Below are 27,014 nucleotides of genomic sequence, written 5' to 3'. Positions count from 1 at the left end.
GTTAGAGGCAACTTAGTTCATGTAGTGGGGAGAATTTAAACCACTCAACACACACAGGGTCAGATTTGTAGACTGAAATCTGTGAGTTTTGTAATATGAGGGGGTGTTGGAATCGAAAGCAAGTTCTCCCTAGCCTTGCATATCTAAGAAACGCTGATATGATGTTGAGCTTTCAGGAGGAAAGTTCTGAACAGTGCAGCACATGCAGTTTTTCAAGAATGTTATCTAACATACAGTTCAATTAATCATTATCAGAAAAATCTCACTTTCTTGAAATGCAGTAAGTCATATGAAATAGTTTATGTGCAATCTAGATCAGTTCTTGACGAGCATTTTTAAATGTCGCAAAGCATATTACTTACTAATGCATCTGTAGTTGAGAATACCTGTAACTAAAGTGTCATATGTGGTTTAGTGAACCAAATCTGTGGGTTTGCAGGTGTAAATCTAATCTTTCAAGGAGTTTACATTTTATTAGGTCATTTTAGCCTTTACGTTCAGAGATTGGTTTCATTACATGGGACATGAGTGACTCTGGAAAATAACATTTCAGTTTTGTGTTAACTTTCACAGAAGAGGGGGAGGGATGTTTGCCTGCGTTTGAGTAGAGGGGTAATGGGAGCAATAGTGTTTTGGAGACTAAGCTTCTGGTCATTTCAAATCTTCCATGAGAGTACATCAGCTGTTCTTTGTGACTTGTTTGCCACTTCTGGAAAGCTAGAAATAGTCCTTCAAGGATAAGACTGTTGCACTTCATTGTCTGCTTATCATATCGTAATAGATGTACATAGATGTAACGTAGATGTTCACTGGGGCTATGTTGCATTGATGCTTAGTGAAGAACACTAGTGTTCTTTCCATCCCTTCGCTGGGCTGACACATGTTGATAGAATATGAGTGAAAAGCAAGTCATTTTGTTCTGGATTCTTCAGTAATTCAAAGAGTGTCAGAAAAGGAACTGGAAAATTCCTTTTTTAATTTTTTTTTTAAGCCTTAAATGGCAGATAAAATAATAGGAGAGTAAATGAACCTACATGTAGGTGTAGGCAGAAATTGATGTGCATATTTTTCTTTTTCTACTGCGGATGGGGGAGGCAGGGGAATTTGTCATAACCAAATTGAAGAAGAAAAAAATCTATGAATAATAAAGCAGAATCTACAACATACGCTTTTTATATCAATTTAAGAGACACTTGGGTGACAAAATACTAATAACATTTAAAAGCGAAAAGTTTTTATCAAACACTTAAAGTATGAGTTAAGCTGTTACCTCTTCTCCTGACAGCTTTTATCTTTTCTTGGGTGAACAAGACAGCTGTTACTCTCCAGCACTTATTTCTCTGATCCAATGAGTTTCTCCATTTATCTTGCCAGCAGAAGATTCTTCCTTCAGTTTTATTACATTGCCAATACTTGGAAGATAACTTTTAAGCCAGATATGTGTTTGCAGATATCTGATCTGGGCTATCCTTAGTGGAGGTACAAACAGAAGATTAGAGCTGACATTGTCAATGGACAGTTGTGTGCCTGCGAGTATACATGTCATTACATTCGATAGGCCATCTATACATAGTAAGTTAACTCCTTCCCTCTCAGGATGTCCCATAGTCCCGTAAAGTGCCATTAAGGAATTTTTGTGAGCTTCTAACCACGTCTGCTTGCTGATTCCACACCAGAAAGACTATCTTAGCACTGTCTATTTTGTCCCAATAGGATGATAAATTTAGATGACAAATTTAGTATTAGGCTTGGTCTGAACCCCAACAAAACAGCTAAGGAGTCTTGCTGATTTCTCTGTACGAGTGATATTGCCTTACAGTCTGTGAATGATAAAAATAGTTAGCAAAAATAAATGATTTTTTGTTTCTTGGGAGGCATGCCAGGTGGTATTTTTGAGTCATACAGGTTTGTGCAATGGGAGGAGGGGGGCAGGAAGTAAAAGTCCAAGCAAAAGGCAACATCCATGTTGTGAGATTAAAGCAAAAGATAGATTGCCAGCTGCAGTTTTTCTTTTGAAGTGTATAACACTCCTCTTCCTGTAGCAGGTATCTTGACAGAAATACTTTATTCTGTATCTACAATGTTTTCAGTATTAAATACTGATATATTTATATATAACTAGTATAAATGTAGCATTTTTTAAAATTAAAAAATTAATAGGCTCAGGCCCACTAATCCTCTGATTTTAGATTTAGTGAAGCACTTCAAGTTTCTGTTTCTCTAGAGTCTCAAACTAGTATTAAGCAGCCCAACTTTCATAGCTTTGTATCAGCTGACTAGCTAAATTTTCGGTGTAGGTGGTGTGTTGCGGATTTTTGTCATTCAAAAGTCTTTCATATCTACAGCAATGTCATTTGCTTTAGTGTATAGAAAAAAGTTGCTGTTAATTATCCTCCTTTACAAACAACAAGAAGCTTGCCTACCATAGAAACTAGCTAATCCATGTTAATGTAAGGAACTGGCTGTGAAGAGTTTGAAGCAGTGCATCTTCTGTCTTGCAGCATTCCTAGAGTTTTCAGAAGTAACTTCTTGCCTCCCTTCTACTCACAGAAGTGGATAAGGATCTTCCAGAGCAGAGTGACAAAATTTGTCTCTGTGTGCAACTGAGCAAAGTATATTTTGTTGTTGGCTATCTGTTTTAGATCACAATTGATATAGTTTGGGGGGGGCCCTTTGTACAGCCACATAGTATATTAAATTAATACACTGTAAGTAATCTATATTTAGTCTTCTAGATATGAATAATTGGGCATTTCCCATAATTATATATCTAACTTCTAAACTCAGAAAAATTACTGTTAAATGCCGTATCAGTCAGTTTCAGTTACTAACATACAGATAATTAGTTACTGTTCCTGTAAAATTCTTTCTTTTTGATGTGTCTGTTAAGATTTCTCTCAAGCAGTTGCCAGAGATATGATAGCCTATGATTAAAACTGTGTGACCTGATCCAGTAGTCTTTTTTTTTTTTTCCCTTGGAATACTTGCAGATAAGCTTTGTTCACTCACTCTGTTCTGCTTACCTGTATCATAAACTTACCTGCTGGTCTGACAAGATTTATAGTAGTCATATATTGCTGCTTGTTTTCAGCACAGATCTCAGACAAATTGCAAGGTAAGTCTGTGTTACTGGTAGTTCAGTTTTTGAGTTAGATCATCTTTAATACCAGGAAAGAAAACTAATATTGCAACTCATAATCAGTACAATGTTGTAGTATACTATTCACTCAAAGTATTAATTTTCTCTTTTAGCTAAAAAATTTATTGCTTTAGATGACTTTGTTGAAATTACCAAGAAGTATGCAAAGGGAATCATCCCATCTAACCTGATTATGCAGGAAGAGGAAGATGATGAATTGGCAGGGAAGACTCCTGAAGAGTTACCCCTGCGACTGAAGGTAAAAAGGCAGTACTGAACAGGTTATGTTGAAGGGCTCTTAACTTAGCATTTCAGACAAAATAGAAGTGACTTGCACTTGACTCTTGAAGCTGATGTTTAGTCTATATAGGTCAGTACAAGAATTGTTGCTATAATTTCTTTTTGGACTTGACTTCATATATATGTTTACAGATTCATATATATGAGTCATATATTTAAGAGAAAGGCATAATGGTTTTCCCTGGAAGAGGGCCATCTACCCTCAGTATATCTCAGTAAAGATTTAAATGTCCCTATCGTAACTGCTGTATTTTCATTATAGATGTTATTATATGCTTCATATCTATCTTATTTAAACAGGACCAAGCAGGTGGGAAAAATTATCCATAGCCTTCAGGTGTGAAAAGGTTCTATTATAAAGGAGTGGAATGAATGGTGGAACTTGCTGTTAGTGGTTTTCTATACTGATACTTTTCTAGGTAGTGAAAGAATGAAAATTAAGGTGCATGCTTTTAATACTGGCATAAATTTCAAGCAAGGTAGGGGGTTTCTAGCGGCTGGCATAAGAGCTTTTGTTGTAATTGTTGTCATTTTGTCATACATTATCATATGGTAGGGGTAAAAAAAAAAAGGGGGGGTGGTAAGGGGTATCTCTTTCCAATAATTTGAATAACTAATACTGTGAAAGAGATGCATTGACAAAGAATGGGAATACCTTCATTAATAAGTAAGCTTATGCCTGAGTCTTTGCATGTGTTGCCCTAGTTTATCACAATGCTTAGATCTTTGCTGAAGCATTCTTGGCCTTTCCCTTGAACTAATTAATATAAAGGCATAAGTTCTGGGACAACATAAATACTATCTTTTTATGGGGGAAGGAGAATTCTTTGAAGCATCTATTGTGCAGATGCAATATTTGAATATCTGTTTGAAAAATCCTGTACCTTTTTATTGATCCTATGTTAAAGTGCGTGGTTGGTGATAGGGAGAGGATTCGACCCAGAACTTCCTCTGTTGTCTGGTGACTGTGTTGGAAAATGCCATGTAAGATGGGTAGAATTTTAAGATCCTGTAGATTTACTGTTGCGGAGTAAAAAGAATCCCTAAACGTGCAGCAATTATAGTTAAGGATACTTCTGCTTCTTCCAAACCAAATTTTTGACAGCTGCATCCCTAGATGCATGAGAAGAATTGTTTTAAAGATAAACCACAGCTGTAAAGACTTCCTGTAAATGCATGTGAATCATATGCACTACTTCCTGTAGTGTATATGCATATCAGAATGTATAGCATAATCCTTGCAGAACACTGACAGAGTTAAGTGCTTTAAAGCTACATTACTCACAGCTCAAGTAATGACTTAAGATAGTGCAGGACTGCAGCCATGTAGTTTTATCTTCAGTATGAAGTTAGCAGAGCAGAATATTTGACTAGAAGGCCATTTAATTTTATGTGTCAAAGGTAATGAAATACGTCTTTCCTGAAATCAAAATCGCCTCTGAGCTTCATCTGACTGAATTAATCAAAATAGAGCTAATAATCTCAGACAAAGTAATCTCATTTTATTGGCAACATTCATCTGAAATATAAATCTTTTCATGTCAGCTGAGGTTAGACAACTGACTGCTACTGCTTCAGCTGAGAATATCTGTGATGTAAAGATACTAAACTGCTCATAAATAAAATGCTTCTTTCTCTCTTTCCAGGTTGTAAAATACCCACTTCATGCCATTATGGAAATTAAAGAATACCTTATAGATATTGCATCAAAGGCAGGAATGCATTGGCTGTCTACCATTGTTCCAACACATCATATCAATGCTCTCATCTTTTTCTTCATCATCAGTAATCTGACAATTGATTTTTTTGCCTTCATTATTCCATTAGTCATATTCTATTTGTCCTTCATTTCTATGGTGATTTGCACACTGAAAGTTTTTCAGGACAGTAAGGCTTGGGAAAACTTCCGTGCTTTGACTGACTTGCTGCTTCGTTTTGAACCAAACCTAGATGTTGAGCAAGCCGAGGTGAACTTTGGATGGAATCACTTAGAGCCATACATCTATTTTTTACTCTCGGTATTCTTTGTCATTTTTTCCTTCCCTATAGCCAGCAAAGACTGTATACCATGCTCAGAGTTAGCTACTGTCTCAGTTTTCTTCACAGTGACAAGTTACATGAGTTTAAGCACGTGTGCGGAACCTTATACGCGAAGAGCATTAATGACTGAGATAGCAGCAGGTTGTTTATCCCTATTGCAGGTATTACCTGGGAATTTTGGCTACTTGAAATTCTTGGGTAAAACCTTCTTTACTGTTCCTGTAGGCCACTTCTGTGTGATAAATGTAAGCATCCCATGCCTTCTGTTTTTGTACTTGTTCTATCTTTTCTTTAGAATGGCTCAGCTACGGAATTTTAAAGGCACCTACTGCTACCTGGTCCCATACCTGGTTTGCTTTATGTGGTGCGAACTCTCTGTGGTCATTCTGCGGGAGTCCTCTGGCATTGGGCTCGTTCGTGCATCAGTCGGTTATTTTCTGTTTCTCTTTGCACTCCCAGTGCTAGGTGTAGGCATTGTACTGATGTGTCTTATCCATTTCATTAAGTGGTTTGTGTCTCTGGAGCTCATGAAAATTGTAGTGACTCTGGTTTTATGTACTGTTCCTTTGCTCTTCCGATGGTGGACTAAAGTTAACTTCTCTGTAGTTGAGATGGTTAAATCCCTCACTCGAAGCTCGATTGTGAAACTCATTCTGGTGTGGATTACAGCTGTAGTGTTGTTCTGTTGGTTCTATGTGTATCGATCAGAGGGAATGAAAGTTTACAACTCCACCTTGACATGGAATCAGTATGCTTTCCTCTGTGGACCCCGGTCATGGAAGGAGACTAACATGGCGCGTACTCAGATTTTATGTAGTCACCTAGAAGGCCACAGAGTGACATGGACTGGGCGGTTCAAATACGTGCGCGTGACAGAAATCGACAATAGTGCTGAATCTGCAATAAATATGCTTCCACTTTTTATTGGCGATTGGATGAGATGCTTGTATGGTGAAACCTACCCGCTTTGTGACCCCAAAAATGTTACGCTGGAGGAGGAAGAATTGTGTCGTCTCAAGTATTTGACAAAGCATAACTGCCACATGAAAATGTTTGATCGGTACAAATTTGAAATAACTGTGGGCATGCCTTTCAGTAGCAAAAATGGAAACAGGTCTATAGAGGAGGATGATATTACCAAAGATATTGTGCTGAAGGCAAGCAATGAGTTTAAAAAAGTGTTGCTGAACTTGAGGCAAGGAAGTATAATTGAATTCAGCACAATTCTGGAGGGTCGTCTTGGCAGTAAATGGCCTGTCTTTGAACTGAAAGCAATCACTTGCTTGAATTGCATGTCTAAACTCTTACCTGCAGGGAGGCATGTGAAAATAGAGCATGACTGGAGGAGCACAGTGCATAAAGCCATTAAATTTGCTTTTGATTTTTTCTTCTTCCCATTCCTGTCAGCTGCGTAATGAGCTCTCTTATCAGTTCAGTGGTATCTTCAGTGTACGCTGCATTTACATTACCAAAGGTTTGACTCCTTAAAAAGTAAAAAGAAAATTCTGAAAAAAAAATTAAAAACCCACCTTGCTCTAGCAATGCTCAATATCTACGCTAACATGTAGAGCATTGGTTGAGTGTTGCAAGTGTACACACTGTATCCTGACTTTAAACCCTGTATGACTGAAGTAATATATACTAGTTCAGTATTATAAATGAATGCAGGGAATTGCTGCTGACTAATTGCATGGAGACTGTTTTGTCCAAAATGGATACATATTTGCCTGTGGTACAACACTAGATGCATTCACTTGCTTAATGTTAAAAGCACTTTACTATTTAAATTTTCACAACGTGCCCATTTGTATTTTCACAGGTATGATTTAGAATAGGTAGCTGACAACAGCTTATGTTGCATATATTGCTTGTATTTATTTGGTGTTTTCTAGAAAAAAGTGGTCTTACAGCCAGTACCTGGTGGTGATATCTGCATACAGAACTCATTGTTTTGCTATGTGTCCAGAAGACAGTGATTTTAATGTTTTTTGGAAGGATACACCATTTCACACCCCAGCAAGGTTGTAAAAAGTCCTCAAGCTTCCATTTTGCATTAAATATTCTGTACAAAACATGCTATTTTTTCTGATTGGTTATGATAGCTACATATGACACTAAGGTATAATCTGTGCTGGTGTGTGAAGGGCAAACACCAGAGAGTAAGGCTGGTATTGAGATGGAACCGGTATTGGACAAGCCAAAGCAACTGAAAATAGTACCTAAAAGTCTACAGTGGACACTGAAATAGAATGTTTGTTCAATGATTTGTACTGTGCAAATAAACACAAAATACAAACTCGAATTAAATGGGTACAACATTTGTTCGTTATGGTTTGATATTGTGAGCAGTGGTTTATGTTGAGCTGATACCAGCTTTCACTGAAAAATACAATTTAGAAATGTTTGAAGTGTTCTAGTGTGAGATGCTTGAAGTTGTACTTCATGCTATTTAAAGCTATCAGTAAAATCTGAGTATGCCAGGTCAAGTTTTTGTAGCTGTGAAATCTACACGTACAGCTTACCCCTGCTTTCATTGTGAGTTACTGCCTTTTTTTCCCACTGGAATTCATGATATTCACACAGATACATCACGCTGATCCTGCATTAGACTGGTTGTTTTGCCCTTGCATATTGGTCGCCACCAGGGGTGGGGAGAAGTGTTACCAGTGAAAACTCTTGAGAGAGAAGGGGAAACTTTTGGGGAAAACGAGGCATTTGGCTGCTCTCCAGCTATGAGCATCCTCTTGAACATCACCCTGGGCTGCGGCTGGGAGGAAGCCAGAGGCACCTACCTACAGGCATGCTGCCCAGTTCCCAGGCAGTGAGCCAGGTCTGACAGTGCAGAGCAGAAGCTTCCGCCATCCAAAGCCACATAGTCATGTTTGAACCTACCAGAAAATCTATGGAGTAGAATCATGTCTTCTGGGTGCTTCCTAGTTTTGAAAACTCTCAGCCATCTCTGTTTCCATCTAGGGAAAGAAATGGTGTAAAGTGGCGGGTAAATGCAAATTTTGACATAGTTCCACTTACCTGGTCCTATTTTGGCAGGAAATAAGCCAGACAGCCTTCTCCCCTCCCCTTGTTAGAACATCCATAGGCTCTTTTTCAATATCTAAATATTCTTCTTGGCTCTCAAATCTAAGCACAAAAGCTGCAGATTTTTTTTCTTTCTTTTTTCCTTACATACACATAATTGTGAAACTTCTACTCATGTCAGGAGAAAAAAGGCACTAGTCTTGGTATTCAGAACTAATGTTAAAAATTCTTCTCGTTTTAGCCTTTACTTTTTGTAAGGATGACTGTTTACTCACTGTGGCACATTTTGAAGAAGTTAGTACCTACCCTGAAAAGGACAAATTCACTCAAGTCGGATGTTGGACGTCTTGCAAAAGAGGGAGAGTATTTTGGAAAGAGTTGCATTTTAAGGTGAGACAAAAGGGTTAATCCAGGTACTTCAGTTCTCATCTATAACAATATCATTATGAAGCTTAATTCCAGCAACTCTGAGACTTCTAGTTCAGCTTTTCTGATTAAGTTATTAGGGGATATTGGCATATAACTGTTAATGCTTGTGCAAACTTAGAATTATTAGCTAAAACTCTCTAGTTCCTTAGAAGGGGGAGCTCCCTCAAGGATATTGATACCGATATTGGTCAGATTCCAAGTTACACAATTCCCCTTTATCACTTATGTGAAAAACAAACCCTGAATTAGCTAGGTCCTGGGAAAAATAATTTGTGTCCTGTAACAACAGGTTGATGGGGCAGTTGAATTTGCCAGATGGCCCTGTTGCAGGAAAGTTTTGAACACTAGTAGGTCATTTTCTATATGTTTTCAGCTCTTCTGTGTATCCAAAAGGGGAAGAGGAGGTAAATTTGACTTCAAGACCTTTAAATAATGCCCTTTAACATTAGTTCTCAAGTGTTGGCTTCTTGATGCTTTTCTGTTTTTATAGAAAAAGAGGATTTTCTTGGTGGTCTAGTGTTCAGAAACCTTTAGCAAATAAATATTTTCTTTCTCAGTTGTATCTTAGCTGACAAGCACAAAATCACTAACAGTTAATAAGCAATTGCAATTCCAGGCAAGGTGTTTTTGCAAAGAGTTCTCTATCTACTTCACACCCTGCAAGCAAACAGAGCAGAAAATAACTTTGTTCCACTCGTGCTATAACTCTACATTCTAATCCAGTCCACCTTTTAGACTGGAAAAAGAGAGGGACAGAATGTGGCAGCTGCTGTTAATTATTCAATTAATCCTACATTTATTATTTTCTTACTCAGTTTTGAAGACATGATGAATTATAAACAGTTCCAAAGATAGGTGCCCTTTCTCTAGGCTGATAATTCAATCCTTTGAAATAGTATTAATTAACTGAAGAGGAGGAGAATATTACATGGCTATTGACACATCTAAATTAGGTTCAGCTGTTCATCTGTAAGCTCAGCTTTTAGCATTTAGAATATACAGAATTTAGAGTAAATATTCATTTTTTTGAATTTCATCCTCAAAGTAACATGAAAAAGTACTGCTTGTTCTCTAGACTGATATATTCTTCCATAAGCACAGAAAACAACAAAACACATATAGAAACTCTGAATAATTTAAGGGCCCACTCTAATGACTAACAGCCTCTTGCAGTAGGCAAGAATGCATATACTTTGTGTTTTGCCCAGTCCTTCTTCCAGAGAAGGAAATCAGATCTGTAGAAATTACATGTGGTTTTATTTCCTAGAACTAACGGGTCTTCTTTTAAGTCCCATATAATAACTATTATTAATTATAAATTTGCTAGAAATTTTTTGTAATACATGGTAATAAGAAATTTACCATTGAGGTAGCATGGTGCTTTCTTAAATTCCTACACAGCTGGTGAACGTAAAATAATATGCTGCCTTCCAGAGCACACCCATGTCTGTCTTTTGCCTTCCCTATTTCCACTGAAAAAGGCAAAAGTTTCAAGATTGAGATTACTTTCTTAATACTTTTGAAATCCACTGCAGCCTTTCAGGGCAATGGTTGTGTTCTGCAACAAATGAAGGAGGTTAAAAGAGGCTGTGCTCTGATCTCAGCCTCACAGTTCTAATTGCTTGAACAGCAGATAGATATGAAGAAAGACCAGCTACTTAATCATTAAGTTAGAAAAATACTAATTCATGCAGCCAAAATTAGGTGGAACTCACCTACTTGTGAAGATACATGCCTGCTCTAGCAACTTCCTTACTACATACAAATAGGGTACCTAGAAACAGAAAACCAAATCACATTGCTGCTTATATGCATTAATTAAGATGGTTCATTTGTTTTCATATTATTACTCAAAAGATTTAATTAGCTTTTATTCTGGGAAAAAAATAATCTTTAGAATTCTGCACCTTCCTCTCAAATTATAGCCTGATGTGGAAAAGATGAGAGTCGCTTCCCCATTAAGGAGGAATGTTCAGCACTGAGAAAACTTGTGTTTTCATCGCCTCCTAATAAACTTGAACTTCAGGTTTTAAAGCAGAATGGAACATAGAAGTACTGCTTGCAACCTTCCTTTACAAAATACTTTACATGAGTATAGAAGGAAAGGTACAGGGATATGTATCTTCCCACTGACAAGTACAGGAAGCAGCTTCTATAAGATTGCAGCTTCACAATACTCATTTCAGCATTTCCATATAACAAAAATTTGCCTGTAAATTTTTGAAATAAGTGATGTGTTTTCCTGCACATTCTGATTTGAGCACTGAGTTACTTGGGGTGTTTCCTTTGGGGGGCTTCATCTGCTGATAATAAAACTGAGGATCTTTGGAATCCTACTGAAAATGTGCGTGTGTATGCAATCACATTTCCCAAAATACAGTAGAAACAAAAGAGCAGGAGGTTATTGATAAAACAGTTGCATGCCCAACACATGCATAATGTGAGGAATATCTCTGTACAAATACATGCAGGGAGCGCATTCATTGTTTTTGCACCTGACACTTCAGTTTGCCTACACCCGCATAAACGTGGCCCTAGAGCTTTCCTGCCAAAGCAGCATGTCCTGGGGACTAGAGGACTCAGGAGTAGCTGTCCCTCCCCTTTGCCAGCAGGTAGGCTCTTTTAACCCTGATGCCCCTCTCTCTGTTTCCCAGATGACCTGTGAGTTGGGATGTGAAATCCTTTCTAACTGTCTCACTTTGCAACAAGGGAAATAGAGCAGTGAAATTCTGGTGTCTTCCAGTGCATTCTCACTACTCCTTCTAAAGAACATGCAGGTTTTCCTACAGTTATCTCCAGACAGTAGGCCACTGTCTTCAAACTCGCATAAAAATGAAGATAGGCTTCCAGGCCAGTGACAGTACTAATAATTCAAGTATGACTTGGCAGCCCCGACATGCACAGCCTGACCCAGCTTGATAGGTGCAGTCCTGGAGACCTGTGGCACTACCAGCTTGAAGAGTGTTCACTTCGCTTCACACTAGCTGCAGCAGAAACTACATCCCCTGTGGGGATCTGGCTGGATTGTCTGCCCCAAGACATTTACAGTCTGCTGCATCCTCCCACCTTCTGCAGTTCCCCATCACAAAGGTTTGTGACTGCTCCAATGGGATGGGCGATGGATTTACCAAGGGAGGCTGCATTCAATTAGTTTTAAGTTTCTCACCTGCCACCAGTAATAAAAACTGGGCCAGGTCACATGCAGGGATGCCTACCCCAGTGCTATGTTGTGCTGATGTCTCTGTTATGCTGGGTTGGGCACTGACAGGGGCTGTCTGCTGGGAGATGGTATGTCTGTGATGGCACTGCGTGGCTGGGATCGCTGCTGTGAACATCAAATCTCAGCACTGAAAAAGCCCCTTGTACGGCCACAGTGAAGTAAGAACAGTTTCTGCCCCTGACAGTAAAGGGCTTTAATGGTGCTGGGTTCTTCAGGGGGATCCCTAAATCCCAGAGAAAGTGCTGGGCTGTATTGCACCACCTGGAGACCTTTGGTCGTGGCATGGAGCCCTTTGCTCGGTGTGCAGAAGTTGGGGGGGGGGGGGGGTGTAACATGAGCCATTCTTGCTCTCAGGTGGTGAAGGGGTCTTGCTCCTGGCAAAATTTTTCTGTTGCAACTTTTTTTTCTAATTACACTATCTTTTTTTAAGGTGATGGTATGATGGTATCTTCCTGTTATTCTAGATAATGTGCACCAGGTTGTTGGTTTTTCTATTCAGGGACCATTTGGAGAGGAAACTCTCAGATGGCTTGAGTTTCCCCAACACAGCCTGTCTTGTTCTACAGATTGTATAGATGGAGTCTTAATTTAGGATGTTCTGCAGTGTCTGAAATTAGACAGCAAGACTACTCCTCTCGGTATCCTTTATTGCTTGAGTGGTATGAAAGGTGTAGATCTGTGAGACAGAAGCATCCCACCTCCAAAGCTGCTTTAGTCCATGCACAACACAAGTTTGGGAGCTAGAAAGAGTGTGACTGAAAACCAAACAGATTAACAAACAAACACTTGGTACTAGGAGAAAGCAGAGAGAATGGTGCCGTGGGTTTCTCTTGGGAAGCTCCCGATCGACACCGTGACACTAATGTCATGAAATGTTTTTTTGCAGCTTTTAGGTGCATGCTCTGCTTGTGAGGCCCGACTACAAAGTCCACTTGACTTGGACAGGAAGGGGATTTAAATGATTACACTCCACAAAAAGAATAACATGAAATGGATTTGCGCCTAACTCACTGTGTGGGTATATGGTGGTCAGGACATTATTGTCTTAGACTCTAGTAACCTGCGTCTTCATATAAGTGGGAAGTGGAGTTCTTAACCTCTGTGATGTTATGATTCATCTATTTCTAGAAGTTATATTTCAGCATTAGATTGCACATCTGTTGCTGTTCCATGGGTAAATATAAAGCAGCGTCTACCTCTAGACTGGTGCCATCTCAGACTGTGTGAGGCTCACAGCACCAAAGTCAGGGAGAAAAGCTCTTGTGTAAGGACTACAATCTGCCCCAAGGGGAGACTTAGATTAGTCTTTCTGTGCAGACTCGAGTCCTGGGGGTGGATCCTGTGCTGTCACAAAACACTTCTCTTGCATCCTCTGTAGCTCTGTCCAGGGCCCAGGGCAGCCTCCTCACAGCTCGTGCCACAGCTGCTGCATTTCCAGTGGAGTTCCTGTGGTGTTGCCAGTGCCTCTGATTTTATTCTCATTCTATGACAGGTGATATTTCTCTTAATACTGTTCTTGAATCTTATGTGTCGGTCTATCTTTTAGAAAAACAAATTAAGTTTTAAGAGAAAGTGTGCTTTAGGGCTAAAACCTAAACTTAACTTAAAATCCCTTCATTCTGTAGCCAAGGTTGTAGCTTTGCTTGGCATTTCAGTTGTTATGAGGCTGGATTAGTCAGTGTTAGTGACATCTGCATTGGCTTTATGGAGACGTCAGCAAATGATGTACAAAGGTAATTAACAATTCACATGTTCAGTCTTAATTATTGGCAGAGATTTAGTTCTCATCTGCAGTTTGATGTAGGATGCCAAAAGCATCACAGTACAATTCATCACCCAGCTGTTGATGAATTGTACTTTTTTGATATGTTCTTTAAAAAGTCAGAAAATACCATCCTTGAGAGTCTAGCTAATCTTGGCCTCAGTTAAGGGTATTGCCTAGCGTATATGGTTCATTAACCTCCAAAGAGAGCATGTTTGTGTCTGGAGTGTCTGTGTGCTTGTTTGCTTTATCTATTCAGTGTTTCTTGCCAGAAAATGGTACTTTCCCGTTTCGCACGGGGTACGTGTCGTTTTGCCGGGGAGCACGTCCCCTGTGTGCTTTGCCTTTCGTGCCGTGGGATGGCACTCCAGGCTCACGCTGCATCTTCGCTCCGTCTGCTGCTGACTCCAGAGGGCACCGCCAAGGAACAAAAGAATCAGGTTCTGGTTTTACTCCATTTCAGAGAGGAAATGCAGTTAGAAAAATCTTTTATGAAAAACAGATAACCATTTGTATACCCAATTCCCCACCAGATACAGTGTTACACAAATGACTAGTAGTCACCATTGCGGAGTGTATCTGCAAGCCAAGGCTGTGAAAATGAAGAAAAAAAAATCTGATTTTCCTTGTAATAAAATACTGTGTAATGATAAACTAACAGTATATGGAACAGTGCATGGCAAACCTGTGAAATGTACATTCTGTCTGCTTTGCAGCTCAGCAGCTTTTTGAGACGGTGCCTGCCTCTGAGCTCTTTTAATAGAAATCTGACAGCGTTGATCTGCATTGTTTGCTTCTGCTGTAATATGTGAGTGGTGACAACACACAGTCCTGATGTCCCTTCTGGTGGAAACTGTTTTCTCCTGTGCCTTCATGCGTTAGATGGGGGGAAAAAAAAAAAAAAAAAAAAAAAAATTAAAAAATCAGGGCTTATCAGAACTTAAATCTTTTTTATTAACTTTCTGTTACCTGAACAATAAGAGAGAAAAATCTGTGGCAGAGTTTAATTAAAACTTAGGTTGAAGACATGCTTCTTTTAAGGGAAATTCCAACTGCAATTCTCACTTGAGATCTCCAGGCGCTATAATTAATCCATAGATTTGGGGAAAGCAGAAATGTTATGTCAAGATTATGCACTGGGTAAAGGCCAATAGGAAAACCCTGAAAGACTGAATTTTCATCTTTTACAAATCAAATAGAGAGGTGACAGCAGGTTGTTAGAGAATTTTTGTTCTGTTTTTGAAGATGGCAGGATTTTTCTGCAATAATAGCAAGTTTGGCATCAGAAATGGCTTTGCAAATGTTGCTGTTAACCACAGGAGACGGCAGTGCTTGACAGCAGGATCTGTGTCACACTAAATTAGAAAGGGCTTGAACCAAGCCCACAGGCCCCCTAATGTCTCAGAAATCAGTGTGTGTTGATCTCAGTATAGCCTGTCTTTATCTGAAATAATTTCTTCACTTTAAAGAGTGAGGCATTTCAACAAAGCATCTCTTCTGTAGTTCCCTCTCTAGTTCCTCCCTCCCTATTCAGTGCTGGTGACAGCAGAGATGTTTCCAAGACAACAAGCCATGCTGTTGCCTCAGGTGACAAACTATAACTTCAATAAATAATCACTGAAAATAGCTTCAAACAATTAATTAGGTAATGGAAATGTTATTTTAATAGGGCTTAGATGCTTTGGAAGTAGTCTACAGACGGAATGCTGATCAAGAACCTGCCTACAATCAAAGCTGAAGCTACCATCGGGTTGGATATCCCTGCCTGAATACTCTGAGCCCTCTATTTTTACAAAAACTACAAGTTCGAAACATATTCAATCAGAAGGTTGCAATGCAAACGAAGTTTATTTTCTTTTGGTGCTAAATTTTGTTCAAAGCACATACTGGCAGGAAATATGTTCAAGGAATGTACCGACTTCATCACCAAACACAGTCCATGGCTAACTGTGCTGTTGTGTGTGTGCCCCTGCACCAGCGTGAGAGACAGATGATGAGTCCAGCAAATGGTTTTGCAATAAATGGATTTTTCAGTCTTTTCTTTACAGAAGATGCTTTCCTAGAGTTATAAATGGATAATTCATAAATCTCTCCTAATGCTGCTTCTAGTAACATTTCAATTGATCTTTAATCGTTGTTTAAAAAGTGAATCTCCATGGGAGTGTTTCAGTCCTACAGCCTGAAGTTTCTCTTAGCCCAGGGCAGCTCTTCTGTCTTGCAGCTTAGAGGTAACATAGTCTTTAAGCGCAGATGGGTACACTGAGTACATGCACATGCCTTATGTCACAGTTCTCATATAAGTGTGTGTACTCTTTGGGACCCATAATTGTCCTGAAAGAATTTCTGTTTGGCTTTAGTTTTGCTTTAATTATTATATTAAATTTCTCCAAAATAGTGCATCTATGAAGCAAGAGCAAGAAGACAATGGCTGCCACCTTTCTCCATCCCGTTAAGTCTGTGGGTTATACAAACACCTGCCTTCGTAAGGCCAGTCGTGCTCCTACTCCCTTCCCAGGCTGGTTATGGATTATGGGTTAAGACCTACCTTTCTGTGCAAAATATTTTCAGTCTGTGGATGAGGGGCTCTGCACTGCTTCTACTGCATGTTCTTCTCAAAAAGGTCCCTTTTGAGGGATTACTCACAGCCCTTTGTTTTCAAAAAATAAAGATGGCCTAATAGCTCCCAGCAGGTTCATCCTGCTGTCGCAACATGCCATCGCGTGACATGGAGCAAGTAGTTGAGACTAATGTAAAATGAAATATAATATGCACTAAATTCTGGTGAGATTTCCTTTACAGAAAGTTTTTGAGACAGAAAATGGTGATTTGGCTAAACTAACTTTTGCAGAAGTCCTGTTGGTTTTGTAATAACGTTGTCAGGTCAAGGATGAAATTCAGGTTTGCTGCAGGCATGGTCAGAAAACTCACAACAGCTGTTGTGTGGGGTGTTCAGGTAAAGCAGAGAGAGGCCTGACTCTGGTCTGTCATCTGGCCCAAATCTTTGGAAGAGAACTGAGGGAAAGGTGTATCTGAAGACTCATAATTAAGGTGGTACCCTAGAAGGGAAAAGATTGCATTTCTAAGTCGTACAAATCAGGGAGTAGATGCTGCATCACAGCATTTCATGTGGGATGATCACAGCCCTGTGCCTATTTCACTCTGAGTTCTCATTTTTTAATTTTTTATTTCCCCTTGGAAACTCTTGAAGATCTTTATTTGGCTTCTATGGGGATGAGACCAATATACAAAACCTCAGGGTTCCTCTGCAAAAAGATGCCTTTTCTCCACTTCCTACAAGAGAGCAAACGATGTAGGTATGGGCCTTAACAGCACCCGGCTCATGTATGTTGGGAAGGGAAAAGATCCTCCTGGGATCACTGGCAGGTGGATGTGTGTCACGACTGAGACTGGAAGCCCAGAGAATTGCAACGGTTCTGTGATCCCACCGGGTTAAATCAAGGTGAAACGACACCAAACAACTGGTTAAAATGTTTTACTTGTGGTAGAGAACAATTTAAACTTGGAAAAGGATAATAAGCAATGTGGTCTCTTATAAATCTATAAGAAGGGAAGGGAAGGGAATCTTGTCTCAGGTCTGGTAATCTTGGGTGGTGGGTGCAACACCAAGTTTCTTTTGCCTTTTTTAAATTCATCTTATTAGATGATTAGCATATTAGATGAGGAGGGGCAGGTATTCTACAAACTCATTTCTATGAGAGACAAGGAAAAGAGGCGGAGCATGGGTTCCAGTTGAGTCGGTGGTCATTGCCCAGCTTTGGGTTTTCCTCTGTTCCCAGAGATCTTATCAGTCATCCCAGAATGTTCACGTCTTATTGGTTCTTGTTACCACTTCAGTGGCTAAGGTGTCATTAGCAAGGCAAGCATGGTGTCTGGCTTGCACAACAGAGCCACAAAGTATTGGGTTTAGCGGTACTTATGCTTGAGGGGAAACACCTGGTTTAGCCCAAGTCACCCTCTCTGAGGTTTATCTAAGGAGTTTGTCAATGCCACTGCAAGAGCGTGGGGGGTGCATCCTTCAATACTCCCGTTTCCTTGGGTGACATTCCTTAGACCAATCCAAAGGCCACAGCTTGTCCTGAGGGTTTTCTGTGTCGATTAATGTTTGAGGCATTACTGCTTTCAGTCCCTTACAATGTGCATAAAGTCATCGTGTCCCCCTCAGTGAATCACTTCAAGGGCTTTATGTCTTGTACATGACAGTTGCCTCTTTGTGGAAGATTTTTTAATTGTTAAACTGCTTTCTTAATGCATTGGTGGTTGCTAAGATACAGTCCCTCTGATTCTGTAAATCTTTCACTTGAAATATAGTACATTGGCAAATGGGGCTTTCCTCTTTGACAGGTCAGGAGACAGGGAGATTACGGGGCACACACTTACCATTATGTCAATAAGAAACTGCAGAGGTTGCTGTGGTGGGAGTCAGTGGGATTTTAGTGCTTCTGGCCACTGGATGTGACCCAAGGAGGAGGCTAAAGGGAAAATGTGGAGTCATACAATGAGGTGGAAAGAAAGGCAACGCAGGGAGAACAGGTGGGTAACACGACAGACAAGAGGTTGTGTGGGCTAAGACTAGGGACAGACCTTGTAGAGGGAGCAAGGGAGATCTTTCTGTCCCCCACTTTGGATAGCTTCAGGCTGCAAATGTCCTTCCTGAGCAAGAACCACCCTCTCCACTCTTGCATAATGAAGCGTGGATCTTGGGAGAGCCTGGGTTTAGGACTGGTCTGACAGGACCTTCGGGATAAGCTGTGCAAGGGGAGATTTCCTGTAGCTCTACAAAGTGATTAGGAGATACCAGATTTAAAAGTAGTACTGGATCCTGGACATTCATTAGCAATATTACAACAGCAGCACAAAATAGTTAAACATTTTAAAAAGAAGCCTAGCTGAGCCCTACTTGTTCACAAAACATGTCAAGGAAGGTATAAAATAGTGCAGCTTATCTCTCATTTCATTCTAAAGTAAGTCTTTACCTGCTAAGGTTGCAGATAATATTTTGAACATGTTGACAGAGTGCAATTGATGCAGCAACATCTATCTGGGTTTGCAGATCAATAGCTGTGAGAAATGGAGAGTGCAGCTGTTCGTCTCAGAGAGGTGTTAGCAGAGGTGTCAGAGGATAATTGAACCAGCAACGCTCTCCTCCTCACCTCTTCTATGAGACAACCCTAGATGTGCATAAATTTACAGTGAGCATCATCTCCTGTATCACAAACAGATCAGTCTGCCAGTATCTCCCCTATCTGAGGGAAACCTCTGCTTCCTTCTGCATCTTCCCACTGAAGCGAGAAGGAGCCTGGCCCAGGACACCTAGCAGAGCTGTTGGGGGTGTTCAAGCCTGGCCAAGGAGAAATGAAAGTGAGAGCCTGCTGGCACTGGGATGTTGGCACAAGTTACTTGCAGTGAGGTCTCACCCTGGTTTCCTGCTTGGGCACCATTTATTTTATAGGTAGAGCACAGAAGAATACCAACCTCTTTACTTCAATCTGACACCCTAACTCCAGTTTCAATTACTTATTGTCATTTGCAGTGTATTTTTTCCCAGAGTTGTTCCTCCTGTTGGAGAAATTATGATGAAGCCACAGAAGGTGGTGAAGGGCTTTCTGGAGGTCTCTAAATACTCTTCTCTCTGGAGCAGAGTCAGTTTATTACCAGTTGGTCTTGTATTTAATCTGCTTGAGAATCTGTTGCAGTATCTTGGATCAGGCTGCTGCATGAGACATGCACATGCTACTAGTACGATTAGTACTAGTTTTAAAACATGGAGTGTCCAGAAAACCACCCTGCATCCTTTGATAGAGTCATTATTGTCGGTTTTATTCTTTTTAGCGGCCATGTTACAAAAAGAAAATACAGCATCACCACGATAATTAAAATAATTGTTTAATGCAATTGTTGGTTTAAGGATCTTGTCCTACCCATTGAGTGTCTTCACTTAGCAAATGGTAAGACAACTGATTAGCTGTACCTCGCCTGGCTCATCCATATTCATGGCAGCTTTTATAGAGGAGGGAACTGAGGAGTTTTTTCAGTCAGGTGCTTCACATGAAATGCTTTGCATCATGGGGCAGATTTCGGATCACTAACTGCGTCAAGAGTTGTGCTCACTTTCACATGAATAAAAGTTTGATACTCATCCAACTTCAGAGAGAAGCTAAAAAAAAAAAAAAAAAAAATCACTTCTAAGAAAAACTTTCTCATGGTGCACTCTGAAAGCAAACCTCTCCAGTGTGCATGGCAAACTGTCCTGTACAGAATATCAAGACCATTTCATGGCTTCACAGAACCAGAGAAACATACCCCATCCCAAGCATCTTATAAAATTAAACCTAAATTTTTGAATTTTACCCAATCCAGTAATCCTGTTGCCTTCTGAGGTTCTACCACATGAGCAAGATAAGTGAATTCATGCTCTAATTTTGGACTTAATGTAATCTGCTGAGAAGACTGCAAATGGAAGAGGATTACTATTGGGAGTGGAAGCAAACTGATGACAATGTTACTGAAAATTGGACATAGAAGGCAAACAGTCCTTATACTTGCCCTCTCATCAGGGATTAATAAACACAACCTTGGAAGGCTCCAAAGGACTTAACTCTGCCTGAAAGCAAAATGACTTGCTGGCTGCAAACAGGAGCAGGTGGCTCATGCCAGTATCCCCCCCCCCCCAACCATAAAGGGTTAAATTGCCGTATGCAGCTACTAAATATGCGTGTGAAAATTTCAAAAGGATGAGAGCTAGCCATCTGGCTCCTGCTCCTACTGGGTATTTAGGGATGAAAAGGGAAACTGGAAAGGTAAATAGTGTATTGCTTGATGTGTTGATTTTCAGCTGAGATTTCTCTCTTCAGTGCCCAGTCATATTTGTCCATCTAAATGAGTGGGATTGACTGTGTCTTCCCCCAAAAAAGGAGGGAAAAAATTAGCATGTAATCTCTGGGAGAGCTGTGCAAAGCAACACACTGCCTAATCTAACAGCTGAGGCAAATTTATTCTGGTCTGCATCCAGAAAAAGGACTTAGCCTTTCAGCGTGTACTCGCGTGTGCTGATGGCCAGGCGGTTTCTCACAGCCCAGGGCTCAATGTAGAACACGCAGGCAGCATCAGCTGCCTTAGACTGAGATTCCAAAGAAGAGCCCAAATCTGGGGCAAGCGTCACGATGAGTGGGGAGGTCAGGCATCGGTTTGGACTGGGAAGTGAATGTTTTCCTAGCTTTAAGGGTGTATGTCATGCCAGTATTTTTCTTCTTTGTTTTTTAATTTTCCCCTGGGGTAGAGGTAGAAAGAGAGCCATGGGGGGAAAGAGGGATGCTGCTCTGCTGGTAGCCCTCTGGTTTGTCACCTGGGTCAAAGCCTGTCTCACTTGGGAGGCCAGGCCTGGACACATCCCAGACATCCCTCATGGTCCACTGCATTGGGAGGTCTCCAACCTGGCCAGTGATGACACTAATGCCATTTTTTACACCGTGAGTGTGTGTGTCCCTTCTCATTGTGCATGTCTCTTATTCCATCTGGAGGAGACAGACTCAAATCTCCTAAAGTCTATCTTGGGCTACGAGCAGAGGAAAAAAGGTGCTCCAAGATATGAACCAGAAATGTATCTCCGGCTCTGCTGTAACTGCACACACTCTTTGTCATGCTAAACCCCCAAGTCAGTCCCACTCACGGCACTGTGTTTACTTACTTACCTGCCACAACACTTTCAGTTCGTGTCGTAGCTTGCCCTGTGAGTCCCTATCTCTGTGACTCTTCCTCCTTCGTAAAAGGAACTAAACAACTCTTTCATGTCTAGCTTAAAAATAAGCTGTGCCTTGAAGTAATCTATTTATGCCTTTTTGCTTATAGTTTTATTGAAAAAGCTGGTATTAACATATTTATATTTTTATTCAACAGTTAACTAATTTGTGCAACACAAAGAATGCAGCCATGAACAACAGCTTTCAAAACAATCAGATTTACCAACTTTACCATCACTTACTCTACACCACTGAAAGCTCAAACTAAAAAGAGAAAGAAAGTTGGAAATGTTCACAACGACGATGTTAACTTTCCATACATTCAAGAAACCAGGAAACCGATCTGTAGTAATGATGTCAAAGACAGGAACGGAATACTGGTCTTTGAAAGGTTTCTATTTATTTCCTCTATAATCACTTCACGGTATTTTGGTTGGGTATTTAATTAGTTTTATAAAGCTCCAAAGATATATTTCTTTATTTAATTTTAACATGTTCTTTTTGGTACCCAAAGCTGTAACGGAGTAAGGTACTTCAAATTAAAAACAAAAAATTGTTGTATTAAGATTTGCTTTATAATAAGTTATCTATAGAATCTTACTTGAGAATGTTAAAAGCTAAATATATGTTCTACAGTACTTCTAGCTGTAATTGCCAATATGAGCTGATAGCCTTTTTTTTTTTTTTTTTTTAGCTGCAAAGGTTAATGGAGGAGGCCAAAATTCAAAGAAAGTGTATGACACCCTTGAAGCAGTAGTTTGGCATTAACAAGTTTTCTATACAATTTACCACATTCTTAAACCTTTTTACAAGGGGAAAAAAAAAACCAATTTTTTTAAATTTCATTAAAATAAATATGTACATATATTGTCCGTGCCTGCTACAGCATACAGTATTTTATAAACAAACATTCCTCATTCCCTTTAAAATTAACCTACACATTTCATACCGTATGTGTTTAGTGTGGCTGGAAACTGATGCACATGCGTTTGTGCTTCTACACACAAAATATACAGCATTGATCTAGAAAACTTCAAACATACAGATTTCATGTGTTGTGTTAAGATGTCATATAAAAGCTGTAGACTTTTTAAGTTCTTGTAAGCAGATTTTCACCCACCCTTTCCCCAAAACCAAAGTATAAAAGCATGCAGATCCCTTATCAGTACATTCTCCACTTACCAAGAATCAGTGCATAATGACTTAAAGACTTTTTTTTTTTTGAGGAGTTTTAATATGGGCAGATTAACAGGTCATCTGAGTTGTGCTCTTTTATTCATGGTTTGAGGAGGAATCCTTTGGGATATTTTTTCTGTCAGAGCTATTAGGGATGCAGCAGAACTTTCTTCTGGATTAAGCTGACTCTGCCCACTGCACCATTCCCATGTAATTCCTGCATGCGCTACAACAATTGCGGGTACTTTTCCATTTACATCACTATTCATTTTAAAACAGAGATAGATCTAACAGTATTTATGGAAGAAATTTTTATTTGGTTTGGAGTTTTTGATTTTTTATATTTCTCCAGGAATTAATTTTGCCTCCCAGCAGTGGACTCATTTAAAAACAGTAAACTTCACTGGGCAGTGCTGCATCTCGCAGTACCATTCCTTTTACAGTTACAGATACCATGGCATCGCCTGTATTCCCCAAAGGCCAGGATTAAAATAACCATGTTGCAATAAACAAACGACTTTCTGTAGTGTCTAGCAGTGATGTAACTTTGTTCCCACTGAAGTCGATGGTAGCTTTCAAAGGACAGCACTTCTAGGCAAGGTTTCCAGAACACCAACCCCCAAACAGTAGGACGGGTTTGTGTGTAAACTGCCAGGCTGTGTTTGACCAGCCAGTCCCTCTGGAGTGGCAATACCAAGTTTTTTTTATAGTCCTCCATGTGATGAAGATACTAGTTACTGTTTTAAACAGAGCAAAGAGATCTATAGAGAATAAACTTCTTAAAATAAGCTGGCTGATTAACTATACCAGTCTGTCACTTAATCACTTGGGAAGCTGAAGCACAAAGTAATGTGAATAAATAAATAAATAAATAAGAGGGTGTTGTAAAGAGGGGAACGGGATGGGTGAGACAGGGCAGCTTTTCACCAGCAGGGATTCTGCTTCCACTTACAATTGTCATGAGGCCCCTCCAACACGCCACGTGCTCTAAAGGGATGTGGCTATTCATTCACTCAAAGAGGCCTGGCTTAGTTGAAGAAGAGGAAAATGTTACTGAAAAAAAAAAAAAAAAAAAAAAAAAAAAAGAGATCAAGACAAAAATCTCTAACAATGTGGTAAATGCTGTGGACTGCAAAAGCAGGCAGGGCACCAGAACAGCCTGGTCCTGTGAACCATTGAGACCCTCGAAAGGACTGACAGGAGCTGAGGAGTCTCAGTCCTCCTCAGGGACACTCCCAAAGTGAATAAATACCCCTTTTTGTTTAAAGGAACCAATACAGACCACAGTACTGGATTTGCAGTCGTGCCTTTTACTCATACAGTTGCAGTGATGGAAAATAGTTGGCTTGCCACCAATAATGATACAGGCTGAGGGATGAAAGGATGCAACCTACAAATCCCACCACAGAAGCCACATTTTTTGTGAAGATCACATCCTTCTACAACTCTCCAGAGGCTGGTTTGTAAATATAGAGGGATATTGATAAATCTAGTGCATTTCTGAGTTCACTTTATCCTGAAATATGTACAGATTGTTTGTCGCTGCTATAGCAATGATGTTCTCAGTTGGGTGCCACGCTGTGTGCAAGATCTTCTTAGTAAAGTCCAAACTGTCGACGCTGATGTCATCTTTCCTCCGTTTGCCTCCAACACAGACTCTCCGGGGCTTAAGAATAGCTCGTGGTTTACTGCTCTCTCGGGATGCCTCCAAGGTAACATCCCGTTTGGTATTTCGGTCAAACATTCGAAAAAAGTTGTTATATGCACCTGTCATTATCACACTGCAGAGAGAAACAAAGAAAAACAGACAGTTAAGCAGCAGCTTGTGGGCAGTCTACTAATGTGACTGGATCAGGACAGCTGAGCTTTAACCTTAGCATAAGATGTCTTCTGGTTTCAGCTGGAAAAGAACATAAACCAGGATCTTTCCTAGTACTACCCAGTGCGAATAAATTTGTTTCACCAATGTCTTCCCTTTCCCTACTAGAGTATTCAGTGAAAATTACCCAAAAATCGCATCCTGAAGCATGCACAAGTGTCAGGACCATGACACCATGAGATTGACTCATAAAAGTAATATGATTTAATAAGCTATTTTTAATTACCCTCCAGTTTTTTATGAGCATTTAAGGATCGTATATTTCAGGCTTCTTTCTTCCTCTAGAGCTTTACCTTTTCTGACAGCTGAGATTTACCATGATGTCAGAAACAGTCTTCAAAAAAAATTTCCAACCTTTTGATACAATAGTAAGATTTAGTACATAATTATGTATTTTAATGAGTATTTGAAAGAAATGTGTTTTGAAAGGTTCTGAAAAATCACAGTGAGTTTGCACAAGTGAATTATTTCCAGAATAAACCCTTTTCCCTTCTGAAGCCATAGACCTTGCAAGTGTCTAGACACCATTAAACTTTGTATCTACAATGCTTCTTAGTAATAAACACATGGATAGACAGGATTCTGTCATCTTTTGTATGAAGTCTGAAAGAAGCTTCAAGACAGGATATGTATCTGGGTCTGGGAGAAAGGGACAGAAAACAAACCTCAATCTGTATAAAAATTACCCCATTAATCAGCTTGTAGTTTGAAATAATGGATTGCCAGTTGCTTCGTTCCCCCAGTCCCTAGGGGAGGATATTTTGTCACTAACTTTAATGAATTCAGGATTTCATCCATGGCCCTCAGGTTATTGGATTAGCATAATCATGGGTTTCAGAACCTTGTTTGAAAGCTCATCCCCTGTGAACTTCTTCCATATGTGAAGCCAGGGCCATGCGCTACTCTCCTGTCTTGGCCACAAATAGGGTCTTTTTTCTAAATTCCCATGCTGGAGGGGAATCCACCCCAAAAAGTCAGGTCTCCACAGGAAGAGCTACACAGTTCTACGATCAGGCAATCAGGAATTATTTGCCTTTCTAGTACAGCCCAACAGAGCATATTTCATGGGCTTCGCATTTAATAAACTAACCTCCATCTCAAATGACAGCTGCTTTAGCACTTTGCTGGTGTTTCCCACTTGGGGGGAATCTGCGTTGAGCAGCATACTGCCCAGGAGACCACGACATGTGCAACTGTGGGAGAATTCAAAGGCATAAACTATACTCTCACTACAGACGCTCACTAGTTGATTAGATTAGATGCTCCTGGATTCAGGAGCTGTCTTACACTATGAGCACAGCCTCCAGCCAGTGTTGCCTTGATCTCATTTGGGGCCATTAGGAGGTACTGCAATACAAATAAATAATACACTGAGAAAGGCACAAATGGGAGCTGTACGGCTAACCGCTTTTGCACTACAGCTGCGGAGTGACAGCAGCTCCACTCGCTTCAGAGCCGCTACAGGGTAACTAGGGCGGGTGAGCTGGATTTGTACACTGTGAATCACCAGCACGACTGCCAGCTCCATTCCGCTTCCATGTTTGCTGATGACATACTGGAGTTTGATGACAGCTGATTCCACACTCAGCTTTTTGCAGCTCCTGAAGTGCTAAAGGAAACTGCTGCAAATCAGACAGGCGTAGTACAGAGACAGCGTGCGCTGCCTCAGCAACAGCTCACAGCCTTCACCCTGTCGAGAGGTTGCTTTCCTGAGGTCTGCAGGCACCACACCGCCGGCTGCACCGCTGCTATGCTGCTGAGTTTGGGGATGGGCAACAGGGGCACTTGTCCATACGCAGCTACAGCCAGCCCTGGCAGGGAGCTGCCTTGCAGCTCTCCAGAAGCAGTACCTGCCCTTGGGTTGTCTGCAGTGAGGTTTCCCCTACCTTCCCCACCCACAGAGGCCTGGCGCAATCCTGCTTAGTAAGGCACAAATTAACAATCTCATAAACTCAAAAAACAAGAGTCAGTGTGACAGGTTGATAAAACGTATCCCAGAAGCTGCAGAAAGCCTATTGATCAAGATTAGTGCCCATTTCAGAAATTGAATCAACAGCAGTAAATCTAATGTTTCACTCCTTCCAAATCACCGTGTCTTGTCATTACAGCTCCTGCTGTAATGGTTATTCACAACATGAAAAAGTCGAGGCTATTTCATATCTCAGCACTAGCATACACAATTTGTGATGCAAACAGCCCAGCACAGTACTGTGCTTTTTCCCTCCCCAGGCAAAATTTTGAAAAAGGTTCATAACGCTGGGCCATGGGCTGCAGAG

At 40.3% G+C, this 27,014-nt stretch overlaps 2 protein-coding genes across 9 annotated transcripts in view; one reads left to right on the top strand and one right to left on the bottom strand.

Annotated features, from left to right (window-relative positions):
* Window positions 1-7,836, top strand: part of WFS1 (wolframin ER transmembrane glycoprotein) — a 36,226-nt gene extending 28,390 nt beyond the window's left edge. Inside the window, exons 7-8 of the mRNA XM_074904488.1 lie at window positions 3,253-3,398; window positions 5,086-7,836. Coding sequence (XP_074760589.1) covers window positions 3,253-3,398; window positions 5,086-6,894 — 1,955 coding nt within the window. The 3' untranslated portion in view covers window positions 6,895-7,836. The remainder of the gene's footprint in view (window positions 1-3,252; window positions 3,399-5,085) is intronic.
* Window positions 7,837-23,933: 16,097 nt separating this feature from the next.
* PPP2R2C (protein phosphatase 2 regulatory subunit Bgamma) overlaps window positions 23,934-27,014 on the bottom strand; it is a 201,359-nt gene continuing 198,278 nt past the window's right edge. For all 8 annotated transcript variants that reach the window (XM_074904480.1, XM_074904486.1, XM_074904481.1 and 5 more), the window contains one exon: window positions 23,934-24,640. In XM_074904480.1, the coding sequence (XP_074760581.1) occupies window positions 24,349-24,640 (292 nt within the window). In that variant the 3' untranslated portion in view covers window positions 23,934-24,348. The remainder of the gene's footprint in view (window positions 24,641-27,014) is intronic.

This window comes from Athene noctua, chromosome 4 (assembly GCF_965140245.1).
Source record: "Athene noctua chromosome 4, bAthNoc1.hap1.1, whole genome shotgun sequence".
Taxonomy (NCBI): Eukaryota; Metazoa; Chordata; class Aves; order Strigiformes; family Strigidae; genus Athene; species Athene noctua.
This window is presented reverse-complemented; position numbering and strand designations above follow the sequence as displayed.